This window comes from Poecilia mexicana, unplaced genomic scaffold (assembly GCF_051168715.1).
Source record: "Poecilia mexicana isolate PSO_F unplaced genomic scaffold, ASM5116871v1 scaffold_4, whole genome shotgun sequence".
In the NCBI taxonomy this organism is placed as follows: Eukaryota; Metazoa; Chordata; class Actinopteri; order Cyprinodontiformes; family Poeciliidae; genus Poecilia; species Poecilia mexicana.
The window spans coordinates 30,939,562-30,965,979 of NW_028263373.1; the positions used below are offsets into that span (position 1 = coordinate 30,939,562).

A 26,418-nucleotide genomic window follows, 5' to 3' on the forward strand; every position below is an offset into this window, starting at 1 on the left:
GCCTTCTGTCATCAGCGTGTGAATGGGATTGACTGATTTCATTGTAAAACCTCTTTGAGAGCCCTTTGGGTTGAAAAGTGCTATACACTATGGTGATGGAAAGTATTCGGGCCCCTTTAAAATTTTCCCTCTGTTTCTTTGCAGCCATTTGCTAAAATCAAAAAGTTGATATTGTTTCTCATAAATGTACACTAATCCCATTTTGACAGATAAAAGCCAGAAATGTAAATAATTTTGTGAATTTATCAAAAAAGAAAAACTGAAATATCATAAGCAGTTAGAGACTCATATTTAACTCACATGCTGTCCATTTCTTCCGATCCTCCATGAGATTCTGCTCCTTCTTAGGACTCCAGCTGTGTTTAATTAAACTGTTTGGACTTGATTAGGAAAGTGACACACCTGTCTATGTAGGACCTCACAGCTCACAGTGCAGGTCAGAGCAAATGAGAATCACGACATGGAAGGAACTGCCCAGTGAGCTCTGTGCAAGGCACATTTCTATGCCTTGTTCGTAAGATTCCTAAGAGCACAGAGGCCTCCACAATGCTTAGATGGAAGAAGCTTGGGATGAGCAGAACTCTTCCTAAATCTGGCCGTCCAGCTAAACTAAGCAATCATGGGAGAAGAGCCTTAGTGAGACAGGCAAAGAAGAAGCCAAAGATCACTGTGGCTGAGCTTCAGAGATGCAGTAGAGAGATGGGAGAAAGTTCCACAAAGTCAACTATCACCGCAGCCCTCCGCCAGTCGGGGCTTTATGGCAGGGTGGCCCGACAGAAGCCTCTCCTCAGTGCCAACAAGACATATCAAAAACTCTCATAGTGTTTGCCAAAAAACTCATGAAAGACTCCCAGACTTTGAGAAATAAGACTCTCTGGTCTGATGAGAGAAATATTGAACCTTTTGGGGTTAATTCTAAGCGGTATGCGTGGAGGAAACCAGGCACTGCTCATCACCTGCCCAATACAATCCCAACAGTGAAACATGGTGGTGGCAGCATCATGCTATGGGATGCTTTTCAGGTGCAGGGACAGGACAACTGGTTGCAATTGAAGGAAAGATGAATACAACCAAGTACAGAGATATCCTGAAAGAAAACCTCTTCCAGATTGATAAGGACCTCAGACTTGGCCAGAGGTTCACCTTCCAACAAGACAATGACTAAAATAAAGCTAAAATAATAAAGGAGTGGCTTCAGAACAACTCTGAGACCATTCTTGACTGTCCCAGCCAGAACCCTGACCTAAATCTAATTAAGCATCTCTGGAGAGACCTGAAAATGGCTCCACCAACATTCACCATCCAATCGGAGGGAGCTGGAGAGGACCTGAAGGAAGAATGGCAGAGGATCCCAAATCCAGGCGTCAAAAGCTTGTTGCATCATTCCCTAGAAGACTCATGGCTGTACTAGCTCAAAATGGTGCTTCTAGATACTGAGCAAAGGGTCTGAATATTTGTGACTGTGTGATACTTCAGTTTTTCTTTTTTAAGAAATTTGCAAAAAATTCTACCTTTTTGTTTTTTTTCTGTAAAAATGGGGAAAAAATAATTCTTATGAAGTATTTGTACATTCATGAGAAATAATATGGTAAATGACTGCAATGAAACAGAGTGAAAAATTTAAAGGGGTCTGAATACTTTCTATACCCACTGTAAATCTGGTTTTATTGAATTTCATTAAATAATAAAAGCAAAAAATTCAAATCATGCATTTGTATCATCATGGGATAAATATATGGCTAAATAATAAACAAAGATATTGTTGTGTAAAGTAAGTAATAAAACCTTCTGAGGTTGCTGTTCACTTATCAACCCAGGAAAGACACCAGACACAATCTGAACACTTCAACATCTCTCACCAAAATGATTTAAATTCATATTCTTTACTGTGAATATGAGCATAATTTGAGATAAATTAAAGCCAAAACTGAAATGAACCAGTATTGTGGGAACGTAAGTTCAGTAGAATAAAAAAACTAAATCCAGATAGTGCTTATTTTGTCAAAAATAGCAATAAGGTTTCAAATGACATAACAGCTGAACAACATCTAAGCAGAGATAATTGCTGCATCTGTTTTAAGATCATGTTACACACTTCTATTTTACATTTTTGTATATACCATGGAACCATAGCATTTTTATGTACCATCCCTAATACCTACCTAGTGGATCTGAACAATATATATCACATAATACATACACTGTGAGGAACTGCTTGAATTTTAGCTAATTTTTGAATAACCATGCTTTCAGACTCCCTATTCCAGTAATGTATTTTGTGGCATTTGTTGCATGCAGCAGGAAATAATTTAAAAGGTTAAGAGTTGGGAAGGTAATTCATGATACATTCCAATGCTAACACCCAGAAGTCACTGGAAGCCAAAACTTTTCCAAACCTTGTAATTGATTTTTTTTCTTTTCTTTCCCAGAATCAGACCAGACTGAATGGACCATTATTTGGGGTCTAGTACTGCTATGAACCAAAAGTGGTAATACTGTTTACTTATTTGTATTTTCACTGCAAATCACATTATTATTGCAACATTCACCATCTTGTTGCATATGTTTTCCTCATATTACACAGTATCACCAAAACAATCTGAAAACACCTCAGATGGAATTTCCAGTCCCTGGACTTTGTGTTGTAGTAATTTCAATGCAGAAAGTTATACAGCATGTAAGCAAACTAATAAGTTCCTGCAGAAAAGTCACAACTCTAATGAAAGGGTAGCACTTGTTGAGGTTTGCACACTTTGCTTACTCAGAGAAACAAAAACAACAAAAAAACAAATACTGCCAAAGAACATACCATCCACTCTGAATGCAATATTTAGGAGTGTGAAGGGGGAAGCTCCAGGCTGGAGGAAAGTCCCTTGTGGAACATTTTTTTGTGGGTCACATGAATAATGTTCAGTAGAGAAACCCAGATATCCTGTGCATCCTTTGCAGGGATGAGAGTCATCCTCAGGGATTGGTGATTGGGGTTCAGGAGGTTGGCTGCTTCTATGCACTCTGTGGATGAAGGGCATGATGGAGCTGACAAATGTTTACAGCCTTGATGTCCCAGCTTGTTCTGGGAGGGTTGCAAGATGCAGCCAAGCTGGAGTCCATATACAGTTGAAACCAGATATTTACATTCAAAATGATGCAAAACAATTCACCCCTTTTAATTTATGTTATTAAATCAGACTAAACAGTTCTGTTTTTATTTTTAACCAAAATTATTTTTATTTGCTAAACACCAGAGTAAAGAAAAAATTTCTCAAAAAAGTTTTTTCTTTTTACTTCTTTTTCAGAGTCAAAAGTTCTGACTGAAAAAAACTGTTCATGCTATACTGTTACTCTGCCTATCACCTTGTGGATATTGGCATCACTTCAAACACATCATACTTGGGTAGCATTATGATAAAATCTAAAAACATTCTTCAAGATATACAACATGAGAATTCTGGACCCCACTATGTCTGGTTTATCCATCACTTATTTCTAGGTGCCTGAAAGTGAAATTCTTCTCTAAGCAAACATTAAATGCAAGTCCAGCATGGAAATATCCCGACCATCATAGGAGGTTCTGTGTCCCAAAGATGAACATGTGTTGCAACCACAGAATATAAGCAAAAACCTTGTGAAGATGCAGGTAGCTACACAACAAAACAAGTTCTACATCATCATCAGGTGGACTTTCACGGGCTGAAAGTCCACCTGGTGAGGAAAAGTGAGAATATATTTTTACAAATGAACTCTGGAACAAATACCTTATTTTTGGAGGTAACACTTTATTTGCAGGGGGTGAATAAGACTGTCATGACACTGTCATAAACATGACATAACACCTGTCATGAACATGAATATTTATGACTGTTGTCATAAAGTGTCATTAGGTAAATAATGACACTTTTAATACAAAGTTGACATTATTCAAAATGTCTTTGTTATGACAACTTGACATTAACCAATAAATCATTACTGTTTAAACTTTACCTTTAATAACATAAAGTTACCTCATTTTTAAAGTGCAATCAGTAATACTTTTATAACAAATTTATATCAGTAATGATTTCTTGGTTAATGTCAAGTTGTCATAACAAAGACATTTTGAATAATGTCAACTTTTGTATTAAAAGTGTCATAATTTACCGAATGACGCTTTATGACAACAGTCATAAATATTCATGAAGGCTTATTCATGTTCATGACAGGTGTTATGTCATGTTTATGACAGTGTCATGACAGTCTTATTCACCCCCCTTTAAATAAAGTGTTACCTTTGTGGAGACATGTTCTGTTCTCTGATCCAACTGTGTCCAAGTATTTTGCCATTGTTATATTCTCTTGTAAGCCTGAGAACAGCATCCCAAAATAGTGCCAGCTCTTATGTTGAACTTTACATTTCTCAATACTCGACTAAAAGCCAGTCAAAAAAAATATTGTGACTGTTTAGTTTAGCATCTTCTAGTCACAAAGATGTGAAAGATGGGCTGAGCTCAGGTACATCCCGAAAAATAACAATGTGAGGGAACAATATGACGAGGAATTATTAAAGTGACTTCTCAAACATCAGCCCAAAAGTTTAAGCTTTGGGCAAATAGAGCAAAATCCTTACATGGGACAACAAAGTTGTGATAATCACAAAGCTCTAATCTCAACTGATGATGGATTATTTCCTTTTCTGTTCCTCAAAAAGGGGGAGATGTTGTGTACAGTTATCTTTATGTGTAACATATTAACCAATGTGTATGTGGAAGTTGTGATGTGAAGTAAAGTACGCATTAACCTCACCTGCCTCATTCTTGTCATACTAACAAAACAGATTCTACTAGCGTTGACCCTGTATATAGTTTACACAGCAATTCTACCAAATATTACAATGTTTGTTGAATTTTGAATTTAAAAATTTCATGAATAAAATGTTATACAATACAAATACAAATATATTTGCTCTAAATCAGGAAAAGTTTGGTGTGATCTGGGATGGGTGAATGGTGGCTCAGAATGTAGGAGTTGCCTTATAACCTGTGGGAGGGACGACACAGGAGTGACCCCTGCTCTGTCCTTCTCAGTCATGTGTCCTTGGATAAGACTTTCCTCGCCTACTTGTAGTGTCCTCTCGCAAATTTTGGAGCTTTGGAGGATTGCAAGGCACAAGCCCAACCTGAGTTGGGCCTGAAGCTGGGATTGAGATTGGGCCTGGGCATAAAACCAACCCGGCTGGTTTGGAGTCCTTCTCAGCTGTATGGAAATAAGTGATTTCAACTGTTTGTGTCTCTAGAGAGCTCTGGTACTTTGGAATTTATGAACAATTCTGTCTTGCTTGACCTTCTATGCTAATTTTGTGTGGCACAAAGAGGAATATCAAGCTATTTTGAAAGCATTCTAAAAACAGGGTGAAAAATGAATATCTACCTCATTTCTGTACATCAGATGAAGATTTTAGAGTCCTTAAAATCTTCATATCTTACCTCTTGGTTATGTCTTACTGATTGCTATTAGTGATCATCTAATTTTCTTAAACCTGATCATTTCTTTGATAAATCATTTTTGTGGCATTGTGCACAAATACTAAATACCAAATTCTATCAAATATTAGAAGAGAAAACACTCTCCACTTCAGTTGGTCACTATGACATGAATCTACATCTGTGTTAGCTTCTTTGTTGCTCAATGCCAGGTTAACTGACATGCTGTTTTTTCACATTGTGAATGTACCAAAAAAAAGAGCTGCTATAGACTCAAATCCTGGTAAATTGTTTTGTCTGCTTGATTTAGTTAATATATCAGTCTTGATATCCAGAACTAAAGTGGTAATACACAGTGCATACAAAAGTTCATCTTCCTCATGTTGTATATTAAATCACTCTTTTTTTGTCATGCATCCAAACAAGTTTTGCAGCTATATGTTAAATATGGTGGTGCAAGGTTGTGTGTGTGTGTGTGTGTGTGTGTGTGTGTGTAGATGTGTTCATATTATAATGTCATCTGAGTTAGATGCATGTTAGATTTAGATGTCATGCATTAGACATCTCTGCCTTGCTAAGGGCAATGGCCAGCTCCAGGTCCTCCTGTTCCTGTTGTCTGAGCCTTTTCAGTCGATCTCGCTCTGCCCGCTCACTCTCTCGCTTGGCCCATTCAAGTTGCTGAGCTTCATTCCCAAACTGGAGAAAGAGAGAAATAAATCCTTTTGAGACAGGCACTGGTCAAGTTCCAGTTATTTTAGCAAGAAAAAGTGTTGTTTTTAAATTCCTAAGTATCTAACTTGTAATAATGCTTGTGTTATTGCAAGTTTAAATAAAATTTTGTAAATCAGATGCTTTATAAAATAACTAGTTAATAATAATAATAATAATAATAATAATAATAATAATAATAATAATAATGATGATGATACATTAAATAGCATAATATATTACATAGTAATAGTTACATCTCTAAAAACTCCAGATGTAAAACTATGAAGCAGAGGCATGAAAGCTTGACTGCCAACCAAGAAATCATGACCTGATATAAATTTGTTATAAAAGTATTACTGATTAAACTTCAGCTTTAATAACATAAAGCTACATATTTTTTAAAGTTTAATCAGTAATACTTTTATAACAAATTTATATCAGTAATGATTTCTTGGTTAATGTTAAGTTCTCATAACAAAGACATTTTGAATAATGTCAACTTTGTATTAAAAGTGTCATAATTTACTGAATGACACTTTATGACAACAGTCATAAATATTCATGAAGGCTTATTCATGTTCATGACAGGTGTTATGTCATGTTTATGATGGTGTCACGACAGTCTTATTCACAACCCGTCACATAAAGTGTTACCATACACTCTCCACACATAAACAGATAAAGTATCCTAAAAAAGCAAATCTCTCATTACCAACTTTCCTGTCAATTAACTATCAAATAAAGGCCACTAGAGCCAAAAAAATCCTTAAAAATCAAAACAAAACAAAACAAAAATCTCATAAAGACAAATTCCAACTGAATAGAAAAATAATTTACCAGAGACTTTGCTCAACGATAATTTGATAATGTGTTGTTTGTGAGATTTAGTGCAAATTTCTTTTCAACCACCACAGTCTAAAATAAGAACATCAGTTTGTCAGAAGGCAGACATTACGGTACATTGCTGCCTGACAGCACTGATGAAAGTCACTAATGATATTCACATGGCCTCAGATAGTGAATTTATTTCTGTTATTTTCTTCTCAGTGATGCTTCTTGATGTAGTTGATCATATTGTTCTCTTAGAAAAGTGATCCAGGGAACAACATGGTTGGTTTCCCTTTAACTGACAGATTCCAGTTTCAATTAAGGGGCTTCTTGTAGAGTAACACAAGGTTCAGTGTTTGGTCAAAGTTCTCAGTTTGTATGCTTCTGATTGGTAAAATCATCAACAGCATGGGATACATTTTTACTGTTAAGCTTATGACACTCAACTTTATTTGTCCATAAGTCTTGATGAATCCAATCAATTAGGTATATTACAGACGTCTTGCAGACATAAAAACCTTGATTATTCAAAATCTTCTGTTTTTATAAGACAAGACAGAAGTTCTTGTCTTTGGAGAAGCGTTTTGAAAATGAAACTGCTTAGCCAATCACTTAATCTGGATGGCATTAAATTTCCCTCCATTAATAAATTAAAGAACTTCTGTGTTATTTTTGACTAGGACATATAATTTAAATTCCATTATAAACAGGTTTCTAAAATTTAATTCTTTCACCTCTGGAATATTACAAAAATGAGAAATATCCTGTCCAGGAGTCACACTAGAAAACTAATCTATGAATTTGTTATTTCAAGGCTCCTCTAATACTTTGCTGTCAGGAAGTCCACAAAATGTAGGTAAAAACATTCAGCTGATCTAAAATGCTACAGCAAAATTACAATTATGAAGCGAGATCATATTTCTATTTCAGTGTCCCTTTTCACATAAAAAACCCCTAGTAATCAAACGCCACCATGCAGAGGAGATCTGATTGTTCCACATGTTTCTAACAGAGAACTTTGCTCTCTGACTAAAGGTTTATTGCTGGTTCCTAGAATTTCAAAAAGTAGAATTGGAGGCAGATCTTTTAGCCATCAGGCTTCTCTTCCAGGTTTAGTCTGTGAGGCAGACATGTTGTCTACTGTTAAGACGGGTAAATACTTTTCTGTTTTGATTAAGCTAGAGAGGGTTAGATTATTCTGAGACCACTTATTCTTAGACCGCCAGGGAAAAAAACACAGACCACTTTCAGTTACATTTTTACCATAAAGTTAGAAGTTATTTCATATTTTCTCTCAGTATATTTCCTTTTCATTGTTGCTGCATCTGCTCAGAAATCTGTTCAGATGACACTTTCCTGGGGGGAGGCATTGGGTGACATACTACTCCTCCTGTTACTAACTTTTAAGTGTTCTTTAACACAGAATGTAATTCAACAGCATTCTTATTAAATTACATGAATTCTGTTGAACTAAAATGGTTTTATCTAAAAAGACAGCTAAAAGAGAAGTGATCCTTAATCTTAGATCAGTTTGTTTTCTTAGCATCTGCTCTGTCTACTTAAACCCCCACTTGGTCATGGCAGAGTGTTGCCATTGTGAGAAATAAATAGACTAAGTACTAAGCCAGACAAATTATCAGTATACTGCAAATTTGTAAAGGATTATTTAGCTTGAAGTGCGTCATTTAGGAACAACTAATTTGGTGCTTAATCTATTTTAACTGTAATTAAGTTGTAGAAAATCACAATTTGAAGTGTACCAAGTTTACTATCACATGCTTTTTTGGAACAACTAAAGTTATACTTTGTATCTTTAAGTATATGGCATTTTATGCAGGGGTGAAAGTAAGGGGGTACGGCAGGGCACTGCGTACCCCTAAAAGATTTAGCGGGGGTACGCAGTACCTGCAAGAAAGAGGAGCGGCTGTCAGCTGTGACGAGTCAGTGGGTTCACTGTGCATCCGTGAGTTCACCCACTAATCAGCCGTGACTGATTAGTTTTTCAAGAACAATCTAAAACACAACTTAATCAGTTAAATAACTTTTTTTCCCATTTCATGTTTTTTTCTGAACTCTTAGTGCTTTGCTAGAGCAGGGCTGCAACACGTCTACAGTGGAAGGTTTTGAGTCGATCTCAGCATTAGGTGACAAACTGAACGTCGCCAGGAGGCTGAGAGCAGCAGGTCTTCTGACTGGCTTAAAACGTTCATAACTTTATTTAATAAATAAATAAATCAACAAAACGTGCTCAAATTAATGACCCAACAACAATAATAATCTCAGTAATTATTGTTTCAACAAGGTGTTGCGCAATTCTGTGCGTTTCGGTTGCATTACCAAAATAACTAGAGCAGGAGTTTAAAATGAACTAATCAACCACCGCTGTGTTCAGGGAGGCTTATTAATGACCGCAAAATAAATATCAAGCCTGAAAACCTGATAACGTAACGGACTGAATGTTATGTTTTTAAAGTAATCTCTGCTCGACTCAAGGAGTGCAGACGGTTGCCATGGCAACAGGTGTCCTTAAATAACAAAGAGAGAGAGTGTAAAAAGGTAGGAGTGGTTTAGAGTTGATCAGCTGTTCAGTTGTTTTACCTTCGTTTACCTTTGCTGTGGCTCGTAACAGCAGCTGTAGTTCCTGAACGTTCAATAAACGACAAACTTGGACTAATTATCTTGTTAGTCTGTGAGTTTACGTCATTCACAACATCAAACACGGTAAATATGTTTCATTAAGTATTTAACAAACAAATGGCTTCTGTCACGATAATTATGTGAAGTTAAATTGACTAATATTTAATTAAGAATAGTTTGGGCATCTCGCTTTGAGCTCAGAGTCTATCAAATTATTATTTTTTGCCTCTTATTTAGTGTAAATATTGATGTTGATGAGATTTCCTCCAAAATGATAACCTTTTTCAATCTTTAGCTCCACTGTTGAAAACAAGGCTCTAACATTCACAAATGACATTGAAATAAAATCCAGTCCAACATCTGGTTTGAGGTGATTCCTCTGGAACCTGTTGGAGGAAAAATATCCCAACTTCAGAAGATGAGCTTTAACCTAACAGAGCTCTGTGGTTCCTCCTGTCAGTATGAGAGTCAGGGTGAGGAGGCGCCATGTTAGGAAGATGAACTGGAAGCTGCAGGATCTTCAGAACAAACAGGTCATTATGCTGGGCTGCTGATTATCCCTCTGTCTGGACACAGGATCAATAGAACCAGTTTAAAACCTAAAATGAATGGTTATATGCCAGACATGGAAAACTGGGATGCACTCCATGCCATGATGTTCAGGATTTAGGTCTCATGGCATCTCAAGGTGTTAACATTGCAGCCAGTGGGTTGAGGGAAATACAGCTTTATTTTGTAGCAATTCAAGAGCTACCAGCTTTTATCGCTTTGCAAAGAAATTAATCAGCACAAAATCTCAAAAGCACACAAAGAATTAATTGTATATTTTGTGTGTATGTCTGTATATATATATATATATATATATATATATATTTTTTTTTGTCATAGTACCCCCTGATTTTATGTAACATAAACGTCCTTGATTTGTGAATATATTAAGTGTACCATTTTTGTGAACAAATTACATTTAAAATATATTTAGAATGTCTTTTAAATATATGAACTTTATATATTTTAAATATTAGTGTGATCACAGTATGCTCCAGGTAAACATCTGGTTTACTATTATTGCTAATGACATACACATTTTGACTACTTATCAATGTTTTTTATTATTCTGCTTTGTCACTTTGTACATTACATGCTTCATACACACTACAGTATTGCAAACACATCAGGCTAACAGAACTCAGAAGGATCAATTACAACAGTTTCTGATTTAAAAAAATTACAATTCACATTTTTCAAGAGTACAATGCCAATATATTATCAGAATTGTACAAATTGTCAATATATTAAAAGTTCACAGACGATATGCTTATGAAAATTAGCACAATAAAGGAATAGGTACAGTTTAGAAGTATGATGTGTGTTGGAAATTGACACTATGTAAATAAATTGAAATAAATTAAAATTATTTTTCTGTGAACAAGAAATGGTTGACACCAAATACTAGATCAGAAGACCAGAATGTAAGTGACCATATATTTTATTCCAATGAAAACACAGCTTTAAATTCCACATTTCCTAACTTCCATAAATTAGAGCAGCTGAATTGTAAGAACAGTGATATATAGTTTTTTGAAGGTTTTACCAAACCTTATAAAGGTTATACAAAACTAACCAATGAAAAACAACTGCTAACTGCAGCCGGTTCCATGTTAAAATGGGATACTCTTCGTTCATTTTGTAAAAGTTATCCGATTGATATGTTTGTCTAAATATCCTCAATGCTAAATTTTTTTTGCTTATTTTTCTTTCTGCTCTTTGTTTATCATGCATCTGATATGTAATTAAATATTTAAAAAGCAATTCTAATTAAAACCTAGTTTCATGTGAATCCCTCTGTGTGCTTAATTTCTTACCTTGACTTTATCAGGTCCTGCTGGAGGCGCAAAGAACACATACAAGTTAAAAACCAAGCATCAGTCAAGTTAGCAGATTTAACTATTTACATTTCTCAGTGACACACAAAGACATGAAAAAGGAATAGAAATCAACATCTTTTAAATACTATCTGAAAATGAGTTTCATTCTGAAAGCATCTCCACTTGCTTTAAACAAGAGGTTTTCAAAATTACAACTAATAAACTACTAACTAAGCTACTGCTACCTACAGTGTTAGCAACTACAAGTGGTGCTATGAAAATTAAACTAAGTGGAAACACAACGATCAATGACCCCTTTATGTAGAAATAATCTATTTAAAAAATAATCAGGGAGAATGTCATCTGTAAATAGAAAAATTAATAGAGCATGTCTAATATGACACCGATCCAAAAGTGTCAGCACAAATAACATGTTGATTGAAATCTATTAATTCCAAGACATTTTTTCTTATCTTTACTTGCACAAGGGTGTGAACTGTCTAATTAAATTATTTATTTATTTATAAATCTATTTAAATAAGTAACGATAAAAATGTGCTCCAACTATTTTTTTTCTTTGGTCCCAGTGTTAAATTACAAGAATGCCGTTTAACTAAAATGGTTTAATAAAAGACAGCAAAATAATATCCAGTCCTTCTTGCTTCCAAAAAAGATGGTTAATTGCTGTCAGTAACTGCCAAAGAAATACATATTCACATTTATTATTTAGCACATAAGCACTTAAAAACAATTAAAGTTGTCTCTTATACCTAAGGGATTTAAATTACAGAAGAAAACAGTCAACAACAACAATTAAATGATTGGTCTTGCATAAGTGCCAATATGATTTTTGAGTCTTGACACATAAGGACCTCGGAATTAATTCCAACAATACATGTATAAGAAATATCCCAAATTACTTTCAAGGGTTTGTGCAAAATTGTTTAAAAAGATGGCTTATATAACTTTCACAGCTTCAATTGAACAACCAAATGGAAGAGAAAACACGAAAGTGATTGGGTAATAGGGATATGTGATATGGCATAAAATGCATTTGACAGTACACACACACACACACACACACACACACACACACACACACACACACACACACACATATATATATATATATATAGTAATATGAATTGTGCAAAACTTACAATAGAAACAAAAAAACTACACACTAATTGAGTAAAATGTATTTATTTGTATGTGTTAAAACCATAACACTCGTTATGAACAGCAAATATTATTTGTGCACGACACTGTTTTGTTTTATGCTGCTACCTATCATTACCAGGTCTTCCTTTAAAAATCTAATTTTAAGGGGGACCTGGCAAATTACTTGTATTTAGCTTTTTTCTGCTCCTAATTTTACTGTTTAATCCTCCCATGGTCTAATGGTACGTTCAGACCAAATACATTTTGAGCATCAGGTGCATCTGGTTTACATTCAAAGTCTATGTGAATGTAAGCACAGACTCTGAATGTTTACAGCAGGGGCGCCATCAGGAATCTTCGGCCCCATGACAAAAAATTTAATTGGGCCCCCACTGGGCAACTACTGTTAAAGTTTCTTGAGTCTATCTCCATATTTGTTAAGTTGTTACCATGTTATGACAGTTTGCTATGAGACAGAAAATCTGAAAAAAATCAATCTCCTCCACCTCCTCCCTGAGCTGTTATTGTTAGCTAAAGTAATGCACCGTTCTGACCAAAAACAACCAATCAGAACCAGGAGGACAGTCTTAGTGCCTTTAATCAACCTCATTCACTCACTGCTAAATGTGCTAATGGTGGAGAAACAACTTATCGTTACAGGAAAACTGTTTATCTGCCGTCATTGGTAGCTATGCTAACTAGACTCAGCATTCACGACAGGCTATGCTAGTTGCAGCTTAGCACAGAGCGAATGGGGGGAGGCTGAGCAGCCACATGAGATTGTGATTGACAGCGCTAAAACCCGCCTCCTGCCTCTGATTGGTTGTTTCTAGCACTGGGAGAAAGCAGAGAAAATAATTTTTTCACAAATTATCTCTCATACCCTTCATTGGGTATGAAATTATCCCTCATACCCAACACAATGACAGTTTCAACAAATATGTAAAAAATATTTTTTTTATAAAAATGACATACTGCAACTTTAATTTCACTAAGGAGAGGATGGGTCAGGAGGGACGTGGCAATATATATCTGTAATTTAAACGCAAGCCAAGGTAAAACTGTGTGGACTGGCTGCAGTCCAGACAGGAGGGTGTTTTTTATTATAATTTTATAAAGATTGTTTGAATTTCTGTCAGCAACAAATATATTGTTTTTGTTGTGTAATTGTAAAAAGAGCAAAGACACAGAGAAATACCTATGGATTCCCTGGAATGATGCTAACTAGGTTGGATACAGTGTTGCTCACTTTTTTCACTGGGAATGGGGAGAAAGAGGGTTTATGCTGGTATCGAGGGTTAGAGCTGCTGCTGACTAACTCAACTGTTGTTAAGTGTGGTAAAAGGTACAGAGACAAGTTAAAGATATGAATTTCTTGGTATTTCTTTTCCTTAATTCATTAAATGCTATGGAAGCAACAGTAGTCTGTTGCTAAGCTAACTATGCTAAATGGTTGATAATCTCAGTCTGCTCCCCTCTCTTGGAGAAAAGCTGTGTTACAAGTAGAAACTCTTATCTTTTTCTCTCTCTTATCGCTTAAAACTTGACTTCATTGTTTTTCTAGGCAGCTTAGTAACAGCCACAGTCATTCTTGTCTTGTACTGACTGCTGCTGAAAACGTCACCATCAAGTGTGCCAAGCAGGAACGAACCATTTTATGCAGATACAGGAGGGAGTCCAGTGTAAATATAGATGTGTGCTTTTTGGTCTGGGAGGGGTAACATTTAATCTTTACTACTAAAAACAATTTTTAAAAACACAATAACAGTAACTGACAGGGCCCTGATTTTTTTTTAATTTCTGTAAATTCTTTTTTTTTTTTTTTTTTTTTGTGGAGGGCCCCCTGTCATCTAGGGCCCTTAAAATTGTCATAACTTTTCCCCCTATACCGCGCCCCTGGTCATTTTTGACGAGTAACATGTTTGGTGTTTAAGAGGTGGTGTAATTTCTGAACTGAAATCCCAAGTTTTTTTTTTACTTCCCCGCTGTCTGATCGTGACATCTGCCTTTCTCCTCCTGAGCATTGCTAAGACAGCAGGAGGGTTAAAAAGCAGAGTCCATTGGTCTTTACCTTGTGGAGCTGTACCTTGTGTGGGTCCTGGCAGGGGTTGCACCAATCCTCCTCCACTCCTGGTTTCCCACTGTCTGACCAAGCATTCCCGATCCAGGTTCATATAATTAATGTTTTTGCCTTTTTAACAAGCTCTTGCCTAGCACTGTCAAACCATGCTGCTTGTTCTGTCTTGATGTCAGCCATTACGTCATCAACAAGCATTACCTCAGTTAGTCGGTAGACTGCAGAGTTCTATTCAAATTTCTATCGTTTCTACTGTATACGGTTTATAATGCAAATTTCTATTGTGTAAAATGAGGAATTTTGGAAATGTTTTTAAGATGTAATGAATATGACATAATGACAATTAGTTCAAAGGATCCAACTCTACGCTAAGCTAATTTGCTGTGGTAATTTTACTTTAACCTTCGTTCAATATTTTTTTACATTACATAAATATAATATTATCATGTAGATGTATGCTTCCATTTGAAATAAGTAATGTTAATGAATAAACAGTTTTCTACTCTGTAAAGTTGTCACCCTCTATTAAAGGTGATTTTATTAACATTTTGTTGTGTGTTTTGTAGTGTCCTTGAGTGTCAAGAAACGTCCCTATTACATTAAATAAAAAACGTTCAGGGACAAGATTTTCAGCCGTAGCTGTTTGATGTGTGCTGGAAGATCTATTGCAAGAACTTAAAAGTGTGTTGAAAAAAGAACAAAGAAGCACACTGATTACTAAGTACAGACAAACATACACACGCAAACGTACACGCACACATCCACATACACACACAGCAAGTTCATGCAGGGTCAACAAACAAAAGGGATGACAGTTGAGTGGTGATACTGCCGTGTCTTATGTTAGAAAATTCTACAGTCAGTAATATTAAGAAGCAAGAAAAAAACATCCCATTTAATATCTGAAATGTAAACTTCCCTAAAATGCTCTGGTGTGTGCAAAACCTAGCATGCATTTTTATTTGTAGTATTTGTTGTAGTACTATTTTGGTATATATTTCTCAGAACTTCTAATGTATTACAAATTATAACATCTATAAAAAGCAACTTCCTAAACCTTAAAACAAAAATAGCTTGTTTCATCCACAATGCTGTTTGGCTGCCAGCCTGCAGGGTCGTGAGCAACGTGTAGGCTTGTGTGAGATTATATTTTGTCTTTTATTACAATATGCGATAAAACACTTATTCTTTTATTACAATATGTTGCAGTTATTGAAACTTATATTAATTAACTCAGTATGATTTGTCATAATGATATCATGATATCACAGCTCTGCTGCTCTGAAATATTATGTTTGCACATTCTTGCACTGGTCAGCGCGAACAAATCAGAGATAGTGTGGTTCCAGGTTTTGCACCTGGAGTTGGAGAATCTCAGAAATAACAACTCCTTTTTAGGAAGTATGACTCATAAAACCAAAACTGTTAAAAGTAACCAACCATCATTAGTTAGGCAAGCAGATGGTGCGGTAATATTCCAGAAGCGGCTTGTTTTGCAGCGTAAATGTGGCTTAAATCTATGTAACTGCAGGTAATCAGAGTATATACCAGATCTGACTGAATCTATGCATTTTTTTTCTGTCTGATTTCTGAAAGACATCTTTTGCATTTTATTAAAGTTTGGTTGACTTTCACAGACGAGACTGCTGACTTGTCTTTGATCTGCCTCATCATTAACCTGTGGGAAGATGTGTCTTCATTTTCCACAATTGCTGTATATGTCAGTTAAGTTTGGGCCCTACCCAAGCTCCAGTTTCTTAATGCTGTTATTTCTGAACTATAAGCCAATACTTTTTTACATGCTTTGATTCTTTGCTGTGATACGGCTAATGCACTACTTTTTACCAACAGGTTTCAAAAGGGTGGACAGCTGTGAGATGAAGAGGACAGCAGAAGTCCAAGAGCAAATTTACCTCAAAACAAAAGTGATGCTGAGAGACAACGAAAGAGAGACTAAGGAAGTGTGTGTGAGGCTGTTCAGCTCTGACACTAAAGAAGTCGACTTTGATGGTTTCAGTGTGCAGGAGTTAGACTAGGAGCGCAATCAATTATTTTTCCTTTTGCTTTAAGCAGCCATGTTACAACAACAGTTAGGAAAAAACATTTACGGTATGTATTTGTATGCTACCAGTACGTATTTCACTAAAAATATATTTCTGTATAAATATTATGTTAAGCCATACTTGTTTATGGCTTATAACTAATAGTCTGGAAATTACAGTGTTCACTCAAAAAATCTTTCCATTTGTCAACTCACTGCATATGGAACATTTCTCCAATGTTCTTATATTTTTTACCTCCATAATTTGTGAGAATTTTTTTTAAAGGTTTTTTGGCTTTAGTGGCTGTTGTGAGGTTAGTTTCTATTGTACATCTGGAGTTACAGTAGTTTGGGTTCATGACCATTAGGGGAGCACTATCAAACTATACAGAGAAACTAGTTCAAAAAAGAAGCAGTTCATGTTGTTACCTTATGCCAGTGTTTCTCAAACTTTTTCAGGCTGAGGATCACTTAACCCATTTAACAAACAGTCACGGACCACCTAACCTGAAATTGCCCCCACGATAACACATCTTTATATATAATGCAACCTGAAATGAAAATATTAATCTCTTAACTCACATATTGTTGTTTTCTTTGATCATCTTAATGAGAAGAGTGGTGCTGTTTGGTAAATGTGACTGGCCACAACAAAGCCATGAACACGTCTACTTGGGCATTTTGAGTTATTCACTGATTCTGATAGTGTGGAGTCTAAGCTTTCCAATGATGTCAAACACACAGAAATGAAAGAAATTGTTCTTTACTAAGTGTTATGTGCATTAATGACATTTAGGGCTATTTGTGATTTAGAAGCACAATTACAGAAAAATAGACTTGAGTTGTCTTAACAGAAACAAAAAATCATTTTCAGCACCATTAAGTATAAAAGTAATTAACCCATTTCTAGCAATTGTATTTAATTAATTTAATGTAATGATTTTTAATTAAATAAAAATAACAATAGCTGTAGATGTGTAATCAGAGCATCAAAGCCAAACAAATTAATAAAAAAAAAACAAAGAACAGTTCTCACTAACTGAGTCACGTCCTACTGCTCACCATAGAAATCCAATCACTCTTGAACAACACATCAACACTTAGCAGCAGCTATGACTTAGCTTCCTCTGATCATAAGTAGTCCTGAAGTTGTTTTCTTTCCACCAGCATGTGCAGCCTTTCTTTTCAGTGACTTGGTTTTAAGCCAGTTTTCCAACATTATTTTTAATGCACTCCTTTGGTAAACTAGCTGTTGCGACAGGTGCATTGAGCTCCATCACGGCAAATGAACATTGGTTTACATGCAGTACCTCATGGACTGCAGAGCATCATAGGCAAGCTCTGCAGTCCATGGACCACAATTTGAGAAAGACTGCCCTTGCTGTAGCTAAATAAAGAAGCATGGCTTTTCAACTGACGATTACCTCTTGTGATTTCCCTTATACCATGACATGGTGACAGAATTAAGGATTTAAATGCCTATAGAGAGAGCACAATGGCAAAGTTTGGACCTCCAGAACCATTTGATTTTACACAGCCTGAGGAGTGGCCAACGTGGCGGAAGAGATTCTCCTGCTTCAGAGTCGAGTTGAAACTTGACAGAGAGAACGCCGAGGTGCAGGTAAATTCACTCCTGTACTCTGTGGGGAGAGATGCTGCACCTATTTTTGGCTCTTTTGTGTTTCCTGCCACATCCAGAGTATGAGTTCACTATATTGATGCAGAAATTTGGCAAACACTTTGTTTCAAAAAGAAACATTATCCATGACCGCGCCTCTTTTTACAAAAGGAGCCGGAGGGCCAGTGAGACCTTAGACATACTATAAGAGTAGACCCCGCATTGGCCGCTCTGGCGCAGGAAATACGGCGGCCATCTTGGAGCTACCGTTCCTACTTTGCTCAATCAAAACAGCAGAAGATGCCTCAGCACTGAGGGATATTGTTGTTCGGATCTATGGATTATTGATGTGAGGGCTCCACAGATAACATTTCACAAGTAAGATGGACATATTATTGTGTATATTTTGTGATTAGAATATTACTTTACTGTATTTATGTCCACCGGCGAGATACCAGCTAATATTAGCTACAGTGCTTGGTGTAATACGGGTTCAGCCCCGCTATGAAGGCTAACTGAGATTCCGTAAATCTAATAAAATTAATTATTCTCTAACATTGACTTAGATTATCTGACACAAGGGACTATATTAGAAATGAAACAATATAACACATATTATAAAACTTACATTATGTGTTATAACATTCACCAGCAAAGTTTACACAGGTGGTAAAGACTATTTATATTCTTTCACTCTGTCAAAAGTAAGATAGATCCTAAATCTTCCGTTTTTGTTTTGAAAGTTTCCTAAAGACACGATGTGAGGAAGAAGAGGGAGATATCTATAAAGTGTTAGGATCTGTGTTTTCTGTGTAGTTTCTGTCTGTCTAGTCCTGTTTTCCCCTGAGTCTCTGTCTTGATTGATCCCAGCTGTGTGTCGTTCCTGTGATTACCATCCCAGTGTATTTAGTCCCACCTGTTGTCAGTGTTCCTTGTCGGATCCTCGTCGTGTTTTCACCCTCGTCCCACGTCTGTGTCCTGTTCCTGTCCTACCTGTGATTTTCCGTTGTTCCTCCTGGTTTTTCATTAAATATTTCATCATCATGACAACCTGGGCTCCCTGGCGTCTCTCTCACCACTCCCATCATCATCAAATCATGACAGTAGGATCCGACCACAAAAGAGGTGAGGACGCCAGCGTGTGGGGTAGCGAGGCTTGGTTCCAGCAGCAGTTGGAGTTGGCTCAACGGGATCTCTACAAGGACGTAGAGATCTTGCCTTCTCCGCTGCTGCTGGAAGAACTGGGTCTCGCCTCTGACCTCGACGCACCCAGGCAACGCGGGCCGCGACGGAGGCGGCGGCGGGGACCTAGAGCGGAGGAGTTCTGTGGCGGAGCTCCAGCCAGCCAGAATCCCTGGGTGGGAACTCGGCTGGCGTTCTGCCCGCCTGGAGTCGGACCCCGCCGTTACTGCTGCCCTGAGCCGCCGGAGATCCCGGCCCCTGGGTCACGCCGTTTCCGCCGCCCTGAGCAGCCGGAGATCCCGGCCCCTGGGTCACGCCGTTTCCGCCGCCCTGAGCCGCCGGAGATCCCGGCCCCTGGGTCACGCCGTTTCCGCCGCCCTGAGCCGCCGGAGGTCCCGGCCCCTGGGCAAAGCCGTCGCCGCAGCCCTGAGCCGCCGGAGGTCCCGGCCCCTGGGCCCCGCCTGCAGCTGTCCCCGCACCGAGGCAGCGTCTGTCCCCGCTGCCTCCGGTCCCCGCGCCGAGGCGGCGTTTCCTTCAGCCCCCAGTGTTTCCCGAGTCTGCTCCAGTGTTTCCCGAGTCTGCTCCAGAGTTTCCCGAGTCTGCTCCGTGTGAGCCTCCAGTGTTTCCCGAGTCTGCTCCAGTGTTTCCCGAGTCTGCTCCAGTGTTTCCCGAGTCTGCTCCAGAGTTTCCCGAGTCTGCTCCAGTGTTTCCCGAGTCTGCTCCAGTGTTTCCCGAGTCTGCTCCGTGTGAGCCCCCAGTGTTTCCCGAGTCTGCTCCAGAGTTTCCCGAGTCTGCTCCGTGTGAGCCCCCAGTGTTTCCTGAGCCTGCCCCTCCCGAGACTCCGCCCCCTGAGCCTGCCCCTCCCGAGACTCCGCCCCCTGAGCCTGCCGAGTTTGCTGATTTGGTCCCTCCTCCCGAGCTCCTGGAGTCTCCGAGCCCTCCTCCCGAGCCACCAGAGCCTGCAGCCGGCCTTCCAGCCGGCCCACCAGAGCCTGCAGCAGGCCTTCCAGCCGGCCCACCAGAGCCTGCAGCCGGCCTTCCAGCCGGCCCACCAGAGCCTGCAGCCGGCCTTCCAGCCGGCCCACCAGAGCCTGCAAGGGTCCGCTTCCTGCGCCGGCGGAAGAGACCGCCGGACCCGCCCAAGGGGTTCCGCTTCCTGCGCCGGCGGAAGAGACCGCCGGACCCGCCCAAGGGGTTCCGCTTCCTGCGCCGGCGGAAGAGACCGCCGGACCCGCCCAAGGGGGTCCGCTTCCTGCGCCGAAGATGCCGTCCACCGCGGCCCAAGCTTCGCCTCCTGTGCCGTGGGCGGCCCCCGGACTGTTTTCTGTTCCTGTGAGGATTTAGTTTTGGACTCTAGCCTTGTCGCCCCCCCGCCCACCCTGTTGGGTTGTTTTTGGTTTGGTTTCTGGACTCTGGCCCTCCTTCCATCGCCCCTCCGCCCTCCCTGATGGGTTGTTTTTTTGTTGTTTTCTGTTGGGCATCTGGTAGCTGCCCTTGAGGGGGGGGGTACTGTTAGGATCTGTGTTTTCTGTGTAGTTTCTGTCTGTCTAGTCCTGTTTTCCCCTGAGTCTCTGTCTTGATTGATCCCAGCTGTGTGTCGTTCCTGTGATTACCCTCCCAGTGTATTTAGTCCCACCTGTTGTCAGTGTTCCTTGTCGGATCCTCGTCGTGTTTTCACCCTCGTCCCACGTCTGTGTCCTGTTCCTGTCCTACCTGTGATTTTCCGTTGTTCCTCCTGGTTTTTCATTAAATATTTCATCATCATGACAACCTGGGCTCCCCGGCGTCTCTCTCACCACTCCCATCATCATCAAATCATGACATAAAGAGAGACGGATTCACTGCATTTGAATCAGTGAGCAAGGAGTACAGAGTTTCATTAGTGAATGCTGCAGTGATGGTATTTGGGCAGTGACAGAGCTGCTATACTGAACAACATATGCTGATGATGCTTTTCATATGTGCAACAAGCCATGTGCATGTGTGGATGAAATGTATATTTTTGTCAAATCACTTGGGAGAAATTGTCCACTTTTCTTCTTGCATTTAGTTTTACTACTTAGATGTCTTTATAGTCTGTAGGTCAAAGCATGTGCTTAAAAGAATAAAAATATAAGACAGGAACACCTAGTGTCCCTCTTTATGTGCAATTTTTTATGTTACATGGACAAGGAGAATCATATTTTCAGCCTATGGTTTATAGTCTCATTAAATATTTTTTCTGCCGATTTGACTTCTCTACATGATATCAACAAATACATACATGTTGGATATCTCAGCAAGCTTTGACAGTTGAACAGTATCACCAAGTCTCAACTTACGGAACTGACATCTGTAAAACTGGAGGTAGATTCTTTAGGAGCATTACTTGATGCTGATGATGGGATGAAGGGATCTTTTCCACTGAACGGGTCACCTAGACCTTTTTTAGCCTGGAAATGGTCTATGACATCAGCTCCAAAAGGCTGGAAAGGGTCACATGGTTTGGAAGGATCTGGTGTGGCAATCAAGCTTACTGGTGTTGTTGTACCTGGAGACAAAAGACAGTTAAATGAATAGATAGATTATCAAGACAGATGCATTTTCTTGGAAAACAAATCAATATCCCATAAATAATGACAGATAAACTAAAACCACATAAGGTTACAAAATGTACTGTAAACAAGTTAAAACTCTCTTAACATCTGACTAAAACGCAAATATGTTTAGCTGATTCGATTCAGCTTATTCATATATCATAATTCAAAACAAATGTTTCAAGGCAAATAAAAAAAGGATTTTTGTCAAATGTTTTGGAAATATACTTTAGCTCAATACCATTTTCAAAAGTTTCCAAAATAAAATAAACAATGAAACAAAACTGTCTACATTCCTTGAATAGAGATTGGTCTGTCCTGGGTTCCCATGGGGGTTCTGAGTGGTTTAACGTTGTGCTTTCTGTCTCTGTTTAAAAGATCTGGCATTGTTTCATTGATAATGAGGAGAGACAAAGGACAAATGTGAGTTGCAAATTGTCAGTCTGTCTTCAAGCTCTGCCCATTTCTTGACAGTCCTTCACCCGACTCCTTGCCAGAATACTCTTTCAGGTTTTGTTTTTAGGTTTTGAGTGTAAGATTCTCTTTGACACCTTGAAGCTTTCTACAGTTAAATATCTCTCTTTGGGTTCTTGACAGTTTACTTAATGGTTGATTTCGATGGAATCTTAATAACTGAAGTAAATTCTTCCTAAGAATCAAATTAGGTAACACTTTATTTGAAGGGGGTGAATAAGACTGACATGACACTGTCATAAACATGACATAACACCTGTCATGAACATGAATAAGCCTTCATGAATATTTATGACTGTTGTCATAAAGCGTCATTCAGTAAATTATGACACTTTTAATACAAAGTTGACATTATTCAAAACGTCTTTATTATGACAAATTGACATTAACTAAAAAATCATTACTGATATAAATTTGTTATAAAAGTATTACTAATCAGTAATCAGCACTTTAAAAATGAGGTAACTATGTTATTAACGGTAAAGTTTAAACAGTAATGATTTCTTGGTTAATGTCAAGTTGTCATAACGAAGACATTTTGAATAATGTCAACTTTGTATTAAAAGTGTCATGACAATCTTATTCACCCCCCTTCAAATAAAGTGTTACCTCAATTTTAATACAAAGCAAGGTAACCCATGGCTGAGAAAAGGTTGAAGTGAGTAAAGCTAACAAACAAGTGTTGCATTTAGATGATGAAAGCCAAAGTTGCTTCCATTTTGAAAATTATGCCATATGTTTTTGTTTGAAGAAATTCTATGAGGTAATAGGGACTTGCAAAAACGGGACTTTTTTTTTTTGAAAAAGCTTATAGCAGTTGACCATGTCATGAGCCACTCACCACTGGGTGGTTTGGGCCTTGGTGGTATACTTCTTTTAGGTGGCAGAGCTGGCATGTCTGTTTTCCTGGTGAAAGGGTCATCTGCAAGCACTGGCTAGAACAGAAAAATATTGTAGAAATCAACAGATATTTTTAGCGATATTAATCCTGAAAAAGATCACTGGATTCAGGACGCCTGTTAGACAACATATTAAGCTTATTATTGTTTGTATTTTTTTACCCATAAATATCTAATCAAGCATGAAGTCATTCTTATTTACATTAGTTTTTAAAAATTACATGGTAAAATGTATTTATTACTTTGATGGCAGTGTAGTTAAGTGGACTATGGAGTAAACAGGCACCACAGAGTTGTTAAAAAAACACCTTTTTAGTGTTAGGTGTTACAACATAATTGTCCCAGGTGGAACAGAGCTCAGTTCCTCAACGGACCAGCATTTTGGGTCTGATCAGATCAGTGGTTCAATCAATCAATCAATCAATCAATCAATCAATCAATCAATCAATCAATCAACCAATCAATCAAGTTTTATTGGTATAGCACATTTCAGCACCAAGGCATTTCAAAGTGCTTTATATCATAAAACCACAAAAAACAAAAATCATGCAACATAGAATCAACAATCAAAACATTACATTTAGTCAAGTGTCACTGTTAAATTCGTAATTGATTGTTTCAAATACAACTCTAAGTAGGTGGGTTTTAAGTTGAGATTTAAAGGCTCTCAGTGTTTCAGCCGTTTTACAGTTTTTTGGAAGTTTGTTCCAAATTTGTGGTGCATAGAAGCTGAATGCTGCTTCTCCTCGCTGGTTCTGGTTCTGGGTTGCAGAGCAGACCAGAACCAGAAAACCTGAGGGGTCTGGAAGGTTGATACAACAACAGATCTTTAATGTATTGTGGTGCTAAGCCGTTCAACGATTTATAAACTAACAACAGTATTTTAAAGTCTATTCTCTGAGCTACAGGGAGCCAATGTAGGGACTTTAAAACTGGTGTTATGTGCTCTATCTTCCTGGTTTTAGTCAGAATGCGAGCAGCAGCGTTCTGGATCAGCTGCAGCTGTTTGATTGATTTGTTGGACAGACCTGTGAAGACGCTGCTCCAATAATCAATGTGACTAAAGATAAACGCATGGATGAGTTTCTCTAGATCGCGCTGAGACATCAGTCCTCTAATCCTGGAAATGTTCTTCAGATGATAGAAGGCCAACTTTGTGACTGTCTTAATGTGGCTCTGAAGGTTCAGGTCAGAGTCCATCACTACTCCCAGGTTTCAGGCCTGATCGCTGGTTTTCAGTTGTAATAACTGAAGCTGTGCATTGTTTCTAGATCTATAACTCTAGATCGTTCCTGTAAATAACTTTGTTGATGTATGTATGTAATTGATTTTTTGTTTGTTTTGTCGTTTGATGTTTTGATTTAAAGAGGGTTTTGGAGGGGTTAAGGTTGCTAGGCGATGTACCCGGGCTTCTAGCGGTAACTGTCTGTTGGCTGTTTTGGAGATAGTGCAGAGAGCGAGCATACGAGTCACAGTTGAGTGGAGATAACTAAGAAATAGTTCAACTAGGGTCCAGGCAATCAATTAACTAGCGCTTGGTTGATGAGGGAACAAGCTCTTACGGTGTGTTCACACATAAAGGCTGTTAAATAAAGAGAAGTGAACCATCAGTTAAAGAGAACATCTTTTCGACCGGGACGCTACAGTTCCTCTTTAGGGCCAAAGATAACTTCAGCTCAGCTGGGGAAAGTTATGGCACATTCTAGTCATATTGTATGAAGTCACTTGCTTGCTCTCCGAATCTGTGGTCACAATGCAGTCAAATTGTCCCACACCGCAATATTTCCTGGTCTCACATGTCAGATTTTGTCCTTTGACAGTCAGCTTTGTCCTGCACAGTGATCTAAACTTCGTCATGCTTCTTGTTTCCCTGGTCCTTCATACATTTCCAAGTTCCTCGTTCTGGCAAATTCTTTTCCTCTGCTCGTCCAGCTCTCATATTCAATGTAGATTCCCATACTGATCTGGCACACTACTGTCTGGTCACCAGTTTCAGCAGGAAAACTACGTTATTGTACCCCCACCCCAGTAGTAAATGAAAATAAAAGACAGACAACTGTCACACCAATATTGGTAGAGTTTGGGGCATGAACAGAACAGATGTTACGGGGAGCCATCAATGAACTTACATTTATTACATTTTGAAGATATTGAGGGGAACATTCCATGCAATTTTATTTTAGAATAGTGAAACTTATGAAACACTTTGAACTGAATTAACTGATACTTTACATTAATAGAACATGACCGAATCCTCCCAATCTGCAAACTCAGCTCCTCCTCCAATGCGGCTCTCAAGGAGTTTGTAGCAAAGTTACATCTCAGGTTTTTTTGGGGTGTAGGGCAGCTCCCAGGGCAAATGAACAGTCCCCTTTTTCCAATCATCTAAGTGCTCTGCATTCCATGAAATTGTGCCTATCATATACACCATCGAACAGTGGAGCCATCATGAAAGGACAATGACTGGCTCACCAGTAACTTTCTGGTTGTAGACACCATTAAGACAGAGACTATGATTATTGCTCCCAGTCACTTGGAGCAAAATATCAGACAATTACGTCCTTCTTCCTAGTAAATCGAAGGTAAAAAAATTTAGCTGTCACATTTGACTCATTAGGCTTTGAGACACACATTAAGACTTGTTGCTTTCATTTAAGAAACATTTCTAAAATAAGACATATGGTCTCCAGAGTTGACCATGAAAAATTTATTCATACTTTTGTGCCATCTCATCTAAAACTGCAATATATTGAAGTAATGGGTGTCTACTGGTCTTCCAGTCAAAAAATGAAGAACTTTGGGTGCAGTCATTAAATGTTAAACGTAGGCAGTGACACAGGTCTACTCCATTACTACACAAGAACGCCCCGTCACTCCAGCGAGTTTAATT

The 26,418-nt window shown here is 38.3% G+C and overlaps 1 protein-coding gene across 2 annotated transcripts in view; it reads right to left on the reverse strand.

Annotated features, from left to right (window-relative positions):
- Nucleotides 1-4,223: 4,223 nt before the first annotated feature.
- The window catches only part of LOC106909087 (epidermal growth factor receptor substrate 15-like 1), a 161,602-nt gene continuing 139,407 nt past the window's right edge, over nucleotides 4,224-26,418 (reverse strand). The window contains exons 23-26 of one of the 2 annotated variants that reach the window (XM_088005198.1): nucleotides 23,471-23,564; nucleotides 21,948-22,109; nucleotides 11,498-11,514; nucleotides 4,224-6,152 (exon numbers count right to left, since the gene is read on the reverse strand). In XM_088005198.1, coding sequence (XP_087861324.1) covers nucleotides 6,006-6,152; nucleotides 11,498-11,514; nucleotides 21,948-22,109; nucleotides 23,471-23,564 — 420 coding nt within the window. In that variant the 3' untranslated portion in view covers nucleotides 4,224-6,005. Of the gene's footprint in view, nucleotides 6,153-11,497; nucleotides 11,515-21,031; nucleotides 22,110-23,470; nucleotides 23,565-26,418 lie in introns of those variants that run through there. The other variant, XM_088005197.1, reaches the window with a different exon arrangement.